General features: G+C 46.3%; 1 protein-coding gene across 1 annotated transcript in view; it reads right to left on the bottom strand.

The window, feature by feature from the left end:
- Positions 1–6,507: 6,507 nt before the first annotated feature.
- The window catches only part of SORCS2 (sortilin related VPS10 domain containing receptor 2), a 214,988-nt gene continuing 212,139 nt past the window's right edge, over positions 6,508–9,356 (bottom strand). The window contains 1 exon segment of the mRNA XM_048515360.1: positions 6,508–6,626. Within this exon segment, the coding sequence (XP_048371317.1) occupies positions 6,508–6,626 (119 nt within the window).

Raw genomic sequence — 9,356 nt, 5'->3', positions numbered from 1 at the left:
CCACATAGGAAACAACAGGACTTCATGATTTTTGGACCTAATGGGATTTCTAACGGAAAAGCGGACCCAATTAGTAACCCTCTCTCGGCACAACACAAATAATTAGTAACTCACTCTCGGGAACTGGTGAGAACCTGCTGGATCCCACCTCTGGGTGAGAGAGATTATCAACACGAACCTGGAAGGAACAAGCAAGCAATTCTACCGGTATTAGCAAAAAGGCAGGCTTTTGACAAAATTGCTTCTCCTTGCCCAGAGGTGGGATCCAACCAGTTCTCACCACTTCTCTAGAAGTGGTTACTAATTTTTTCTGAGTGCCGAGAAGGGGTTATTAAAGCAACCTCCCTGCCCAATAGAGACTGGAGGTGCGTATTGTGCGGCAGTGCCACTGTTTGAATCCCACCACCATCGGAACCTGTTATTAAAATTTTTGGATCCCACCACTGTACCTTGCCCCATTCTCTCGTCCACAAAAATCTTGTTAACTGTTTTGCCCAGTCTGAATATCAGAATGAAGAGTGGTTGTCTGACAACTAGGCCACCTTAATTCTGGAAAAGCACGTGAAAGGAGGATGGAAGGGAGAAGAATTTTGGAGTCTTGAACATCTGAATGGATTCCCTTGCCCCACCCCAAGACTTGGCATTGCTTTAATAGTAGCTTCAGCGTTCTTCCAGATGTTATAATTGTTAGTTCCCCATCATCTCCTGCCAGCATGATGCTGGCAGAAGATGATGGGAACTGTAGTCCATAACATCTTTGAGGGTCAATGAAGTTTGACATTACATCTGCGTTTAGCAACAACATTAGGGGTACGGGGGGACAGGGACCTGGGTTTCACAATGTGACACTCTAGAAATTTCCCAGATCTCTAAAGTAAAAACTTTTAGAGATTTGGGAAATTGCTAGAATGTTGCACAATGTCATGACATCACTTCTGGGTTTGTGACAGGAAGTGGTGTTGCATGATGGCCTCTCTCTTCAGGGCAGATTCTTGGCTTAATTCCAAGAAGTACGTTTAGAATTTGCTCGTGATAATCTGAATGAAAAGAAGACATCAACAGGGACTTCCAGCGTCATGAAGGGGATGATTTTAGCATGTTGTGAAAGGCACATGCAGATTTTGCCGTGTTTGCTTTTTAGGCATACCGAAAAATACTCTTCCTTTTATTATCATTTAAGTAATTTTCTGTTCAAGGCAAAAAACACTAACACAGATTGTTAAGTTAGGGCCTGGGTTTTTTCCACCCTTCCCCTTAAAATAGTATTATTCACACCGACCCTGACAGTTTATTATTAGTGTATCAGCACATACTCATTATGTCAAATTAACAGCACTGTGTGTGAACCGGTTTGTAAACTACAGTTGGAAAATGTGAGAAAATGTTGTTATCAGCCTTGGAGTGGCGAAGAATGCTGTGAATAGCCTGCATGATTGGTAAAGCAGGAATTGAACAGGTGTGTCTATATGATTGAAGTCTATAAAATTATGCATGGGGTAGAAAATGTTGACAGAGAGACATTTTTCTCTCTTTCTCACAATACTAGAACCAGGGGGCATTCATTGAAAATGCTGGGGGGAAGAATTAGGACTAATAAAAGGAAACACTTCTTCACGCAACCTGTGATTGGTGTTTGGAATATGCTGCCACAGGAGGTGGTGATGGCTACTCACCTGGATAGCTTTAAAAGGGGCTTGGACAGATTTATGGAGGAGAAGTCGATCTCTGGCTACCAATCTTGATCCTCCTTGATCTCAGATTGCAAATGCCTTAACAGACCAGGTGCTGGGGAGCAGCAGCAGCCGCAGAAGGCCATTGCTTTTACATCCTGCATGTGAGCTCCCCAAGGCACCTGTTGGGCCACTGCGAGTAGCAGAGTGCTGGACTAGATGGACTCTGGTCTGATCCAGCAGGCTAGTTCTTATGTGTGAAGCAACAGACAGACCCTTTCGCCTGCCTGGAACCCCACGAGAGCAGTCAGTGAAGTGGCCTTGAGCAGAAAAACAGCCAGCAGGTAAAGTGTTACACTGAATAGCCCCTCCCACAATCCACTTAAAACTTCAGCCTTCCAAGGCTATTTTTCAGTGTAAAAAGTTGTAGCCTACTTATGCGCATTTGTCTGTAGCACAGGGGTCCCCAACACCATGTCCACGGGTGCCATCGTCCCCAACAACACCTTTTCTGGCTCCTGTTCAGTGTTTTTAGCAAGTGGGTACAGGTTTATGATTGACTGTGCAGGATTTTTTAAAATGGCAGCTGCCACCACAGCACAAGGAACTACACTGTGTTCCTAAAGTGAAGCTGTGGCAATCATTTTGTGGCCGGCCATATCTCCTACAGCAGCCATTTTGTGGCAGCCATTTTGTTGCTGCACTCACCATGCCATGTCCGAATACCAAAGATGTCCACAGGCTCAAAAAGTTTGGGGGGGCCTGATACATACATTTGGCAAGTCAACTCCAGTCTCAACTCAATACAATGTCACCAAAATGTTGCCCGGGGGGAGGGTGTATTTTCTTGCACAGAAGCAAATCCTATATCAGGGGCGTCCAACTCTGACGCACCTGAGTTGGACACCCCTGTCCTATATCAAGTCTCTGAAAAGGGGGAGAAAGATCTGGAATGCACAACTGGAATACAAAATCTCTGTGTTCCTAGACAAAAATATAGACCATCCCCATCTCCACCAATTGATCAGTAATTAATCAGTAACAGCAATGCCTCAGGTGCTTCGGCACCTTATTTACAGACTGACTTGCCCAGAAATACCTTGCGACCCGTACCACTCTTTTCCAGGAAAGGGGAGACATTCCGCACATGCAGAATAATGCACTTTCAAACTGCTTTCAGTGCTCTTTGAAGCTGTGCGGAATGGCAAAATCCACTTGCAAACAGTTGTGGAAGTGGTTTGAAAAGGCATTATTTTGTGTGTGGGGAAGGGGCCAGAGTCGGGCTGTCTTTGCTGACTTTTAACTGTGGGAATAAATAAATGGGAAACCTGCTCACAATTTCCAACTGCTGTTACATCAAAGTAGACCTCACTCTCAAAACAATGGAGTAAAAGAAGAAAACGGTTGTTCTACATCTCACTTTTCTCTACCTTTAAGGAGTCTTAAAGCGGCTTATGAACTCCTTCTCCTCCTCTCCCCACAACAGGCATCTTGTGAGGTATGTGGGGCTGAGAGACTTTTGAGAGAACGGTGACTGGCCCAAGGTCATCCAGCAGGCTTCATGGGGAGGAGAGAGGAAACAAACCCCGTTCTCCAGATTAGAGTCCACTGCTCTTAACCCCTACACCGCACTGACTCTCATATTGTACAAAGCAAAGAAAGGCAACATCCCCCCCCCCACACACAAATGAAACATACAAAACAACACAAAAGCCCCACACAAAGATTACATTATTTAAACTAATTCAGTAAGACCTTTCCTCTAGAGACAAAATCCTTCTTAGACAAAAGATTTTTGTCTCCATCTTAGACAAAACCCTTATCCATCATCTCAGAAAAGGGGGAGAAAGATCTGGCAACACTGACAGAGAGGTCAGTCAAACAGAATGCTTCTTACACATGAGTTTGTCCAGTGGTGGGATCCAAAAATTTTAGTAACAGGTTCCCATGGTGGTGGGATTCAAACAGTGGCGTAGCGCCAATGGGGCGGGGTGGGGCACGACGGGGCGTGGCTGGGCATTCCGGGAGCGGGGCATTAATAATTTCTCTGTTACTGTAAAAAACTCTTACTGTAAAAAAACAGTTCTTAATTTCCAGCTGGTATCTTTCTGTCCATAATTTAAACTCATTCTAGCAAGTCCTATCGTCTACTGCCAACAGAAACAACTATTTCTCCTCTAATTGACTGCCTGTCAAATACTTAATACTTTCAAATACTTAATTTTGTTTCTAGAAATGAAAAGAAGGAGACTTTCCTTTACCATATTTCTAAAACATGTTTTTAAAACAGCCCAAAAGGGAGAATTATCACGTTTTCTACCTTCGCTAACCAGCCACATTGGAAACAACAGGACTTGATGATTGTTGGACCTAATGAAATTTCTAACGGAAAAGCAGACCCATTTAGTAACCCCCTCTAGGCACACACAAATAATTAGTAACCCACTCTCGGGAACTGGTGAGAACCTGCTGGATCCCACCTCTGCTTTTGCTGGCAGCTCTCCTACAGGTATTTCTACCATACATACTGCAACAATTCCAGAGGTTCTGAAATACAGAAATGCTTTCTGAAGAATTGGCTGGTTTCGTCAAGTCCTTGGAACTGAGGACACCCAGGACTTTCGCGATTCTCAATCCCTGTTACCGTCTGTATGAGCAGAGCTACAGGGAGAGGCTGCTTTAAACAAAACCTTGCAGGGCATGAGGTCTTCTGCATGAACAGGTGGCAAACTGTACTTTTTAGGTATTCCCAGAAGTGTCATCGCTCACTTAGGGGGTTTCCGCACAGCCAAGGGAGAGACCCTGCATCGGCATTAATCATGCCGATGTAGGCTCTGGGGCCGTTCGCACAAAGGGCCCCATGGGATGCGGAGTTGTGGGAGCAAGCTCCGCACAGCCGCGTATTCCCCTCCCCTCCCCTCCCCGGCCCCAAACGCCTCGTTACCTTCTGCTAACAGCTGCGTCGCTCTGAGGGAAAGGGACACGCCCCCATGGCCACAGCGACAGCTGAAGCACCGGAGACCAGGGTGCTTGTCCCCTTCCCTCCTCAGAGCGATGATAGAGTGACGTGGCTGCCAGCAGAAGGTAACGAGGTGTTTGGGGCCGGGGAGGGGAGGGGAAAATGCCGGCTTCCACTCGCTGCCATTCGCATGGCAGTGGATGGAAGCTGGGCAGTTATGCAGTGGAAAACCGGCTCCCCTGGCCAGTTTTGAATACTACCACGTTTATGGCATTGGGCACAGCCAGCTGAAGCTGCATCGATTTGGCAGCGGCGCCTGCGCAAAGGGTCCCCGCCAAAACGGTGTTTTACCGGGCTGAAGCCGTTGCTTTCAGCCCGTGCAGAAACCGCCTTAGAGAATCAAACCTCAGAAGCATTTGTGTTTGGCACGTTTTGTAAAATATATTGGAGCGCTCACTAAGAGGGCTACTAGTACATAGCGACAGGAAAAACTGGAATGTGCTTTCGGCATCAAAAAATTGGCTCCTTGGAGACATAATCTGATATGCACAATACGGTAACACACAACTGTTCCTTCTTTAACACCTGGTGGTCTATTAGTATTTCTTCACCATCATCTCAAAAAAAGGGGAAAAAAAAGAAATCAGGGTCACACAGCTACTTTTCAATAGATGTAAAGGTGAGAAAGATGCTTGGAGCAACCCTGAGGTTCATTTCCTACACAGGAGTCTCAGAGCAAAAAAATCACCGGTTGCTGCAGTCTTGCAGATCTCACTCCGGAAAGCTACCAGGGGCAGAACCAAACAAATACAGTGCTTAATTTGCACACCATCAACAAAGGACAGCCGTCCCGCCTATCGAAAGGGGATGCAGCTTCATGCCAGGCTGTGGAATGAGGCGTGTGGCATCTCCAGGGGCAAGATTTCGAGAAAGTGCAATCGTTTAAATGGAGTTGATTCTCAAATTTAATTCACCAGATTGTCAAACACATCCAAGGCAGTGAGAGATATATATTTGTTCAATCCCCCCAAGTAGAAATAGGAAAATAAGAAGAGAGAGAGTGAGTTCCAAATCCGCGGCTTTGACAGCACGCTCCTGAGACAGGAATGCCTGTATCGCTATAAAAATAGAAAGTTTAAAAAGATACAAAAAAGGTTACAGAAATTAAAAAAGTAATTACACTTGCTGTTTGGGAGACCAACAGAAGGCAGCCCAAGCTGTAGACTATATAATTACGTGGGTTGCAAACTACCAGGGTGTCTAACGATATTGTCTTACAGAAGTGTGACTAGAGTCTGGATGGGGAAGAATCTGGAAAGGGCACAAACCAAAGTTGGGTACTTCTGGATGCCAAAGCATACAGGTACAAGAAGCACTGATATATATTCCCCCCCACTTTAGCATCACCTTATATGATGTTCGGAAGCCGACGTTGTAACCTGGAATTGGCCTGGGGCCAAAGATATCTTAGTGAGCTTACACTTCTTCTGACTATATCAGCTCCAAATTCTTCAGTTGGGTCGTGGCAGCCGCAGTTCGCCATTTTCACCAGATTTCTCTTCCAGCTGTCCAGACGCTTTAAAACCCAGTCTTCGTGGCTCACGAACTAAAGCCTTCTACTTGACACAGACACTACCTAAGTGCTGTAGGCATTGGATTAAATGTAGACAAAGAACTAAAGGGGCAGAGGAGAATGGAAACGGTGGCCGAAAGTGTGTCTAGGGCTACAGATCTGCTATCTTAGTTTGAGGTGTAAAAAAAAAAAAGTCAACAGCCATGAACACAAATTTTATGATCTCCCTTTCTTCCAAGAGACACCCGGCTGTGCCAGTCTTCAAGACAATTTAAGAATCTTCTTTCCCACCCATAGTTACATCTTCAGAGGGAAAAGGAGGGGCTCAATGGAAGAAGAGTCTCATCTATGCGTTCAGTTGTGAACATCAGCTAACTGCGCATCTCCCTGGACTTAATGCTCAGGACCACGCCTGTGAGATGGCCTAGGGAACAGGGGAAAAACAAAAACAAAGCACCGAGATTAGCAAAGTACAGGTGTCAACTGGAACCCCCCGTTTCTTCCATGATTAACTCCATCGGAATGAGATGGTCAAAATCAGATGAAAATAAATCGGATGAAAAGTGGTGCGGCGGATCAGAATTGCAGGGCGAAAAAAAGATTGGCGTTCGATGACTCGTGGTGCGTCCCTAGGGGTTTGGGGGCAAGTGAGACCATTAAGTGGCTTCGGGGGGAACAGGTGAGGGAGGAGAAGGGACCACGGGCTTCCTTTCATGACGACACTGACCTGGGACTGGACACTGACTGCCATCAGCAATAAAGGAACTCTGTAGCTGGACAAGTTTCGCCCTCTCCCAGAAGGGGTCACTGCAAGGCAATGGTGTGGAGGAGTTCCCAGGTGGGGGTGGCGTAAAGCAGACAACATAAAATATATAGAAAACAAAAGAAGTGGATGGGTGAGACTGGAAACATGGCACTGTAAAAATTTCCAAGGTTATGAGAAAAGAGAACAGAGAAGTCAGCTTCGTCACAGTGCGCAGTTCACGGATAATTGTTATAGGCTCACCATCTCTTTTTTTGTGGGAGAGAACGGGGCACAAGTAAGGACTGGCAAAGTGTTAGAGCTTTCTGAATACCCATGAAGAAGAAGAAGAAAAAGAGTTGGGATCTACACCTGCTTTTCTCAACCGCAACAGTTCACAAACGCCTTCCTTTCTTCTCCCCTCCCACAACAAACCCCTTGAGGTGAGGCTGCGAGAGTTCTGAGAGAACTTTGATTGGCCCAAGGTCACCCAGCCGGCTTCATGTGTAGGAGCGGGGAAATAAATCCAGTTCACCATTTTAGGGTCTACTGCTCATGTGTAGGAGGGGGGAATCAAACCCCGTTCCCCAGATTGAAGCCTACTTGCTCTTGATCGCTACGCTATGCTGAATTCCTCACAAAGTATTTCAGATCAGAGAAAAGGAGCCCTCCTTTGTAGGAACGCAAGAGAAAATTCTTCAACAAAAAGAATGACTGGGACAACTCAAATATTTACACCTTTCATGGCTCCAGCTAACTGGACATGGGAATTCCACAACCAGCAATAAAGCTAATCCTTTGAGGATTGGGTGGGGGAAGCCTGAATTCACTCCCTAAACTGACAATCTGGGTATCACAGATTGTGTGGATAGGCCAGAGGCCAGTGGTGGGATCCAAAAATTTTAGTAACAGGTTCCCATGGTGGTGGGATTCAAACTGTTGTGTAGTGCCAATGGGGCTGGGCAGGGCACGATGGGGGGGTGGCCGGGCATTCGGGATGGGGCATTCCTGGGCGGGGGTGTGGCAAGGACGCAGCCGCTGCGCTGGTCCTTGGATGGGAAACGAATGCACACAGGCTGCCACGCACGCTGGTGCACCTCCTGCTAGACTGCTTCAAGTTCTGCGCGCTACTGCTGAGAGGAGGGACGTAACTCAGGCAAAAATCACGTGGCAAAATCACCAATTAGTAACCCCCTCTCGGCACACACAAATAATTAGTAACCTACTCTCGGGAACCTGTGAGAACCTGCAGGATCCCACCTCTGCCTGAGGCGTATCTAGGAAAAATGGAGCCTGGGTACAAAATCTGAATTTTCCGCCTGCCCGCCCACCCCCACCCCCCAAGCGCACAGGTCTACCGCCCGGAGCTGGTGCCTGCGCCCAGGTCTATGTGCGCCCATGTCCCCATAAGCGGTACGCCCCGGGACAGGACAGTAACTGTGAAACAGCAGCCATTTGTCAATCAGTTAAGGATGTGGTTGCCATGTTCTTAACAGACTGGCTACCCCACATTTGACATTCTGTCAAAACAACAGTGTGTCTCTACATATAGATAAGAGACATCAAGCCCTTTATACCATTTTATTAACGAAAGAAGATATTGTAAACATAGAAATAGAAACGATAGACAGAGAAAATCTGAGATGAATTAGCTCACACTAGGAAATTAATTTTAGGTTTAAAAATACTAATAAAAATCCATGAGTAATATAAGACATTTACAGGCCTGTCTTCCGAAGCCAAGAACAAGGCCATTTAAAACAGCAGTTATTTCTTAATTCAGGCATCCCACGAAACCCTTACTTAAAAACCTAAACCCTCCCAGAGAAGAGGGGGGGAAGACAGTGGGTCCTGGTGATGTAGCAGAAAGGAATAAAGGGGGCACACTCAGCGGCTGGTCTCTCCAAAGGCCCGGCGGAACAACTCCGTCTTGCAGGCCCTGCGGAACTCGCCGAGATCCTGCAGGGCCCGGACAGCTGGAGGAAGAGTGTTCCACCAGGCCGGGGCCAGAGCCGTAAAGGCCCTGGCCCGAGTGGAGGCCAGCCGTATCATTGAGGGGCTGGGGACCTCCAGTAGATTGGCCTCTGCTGAACGTAGAGACCAAATTGGGACATATGGGGTAATGCGGTCCGCATTATATAATGAGCTGGGAACCAAAAAAGGTCCAGAAAAGCAGAAGCAAGAATTAAAATTCATAATATATATGTCTTTATTGCCCCACTGGGTAAAGTAGACAACATAAAATATATAGAAAACAAAAGAAGTGGATGGGTGAGGCTGGAAACACGGCACTGTAAAAACAGACACATGTATGTCTTTATTGCCCCACTGGCGTAAAGCAGACAACAAAAAAATTAACATAAAATTAAAGAACTACTGTTTGAAACCACATTAGACACTTAAAATTACTAT

This window comes from Sphaerodactylus townsendi, linkage group LG14 (genome assembly GCF_021028975.2).
Source record: "Sphaerodactylus townsendi isolate TG3544 linkage group LG14, MPM_Stown_v2.3, whole genome shotgun sequence".
NCBI lineage: Eukaryota > Metazoa > Chordata > Lepidosauria > Squamata > Sphaerodactylidae > Sphaerodactylus > Sphaerodactylus townsendi.
The sequence above is the reverse complement of the archived record's forward strand: the minus strand, read 5'-3'. Positions and strand labels throughout refer to the sequence as shown.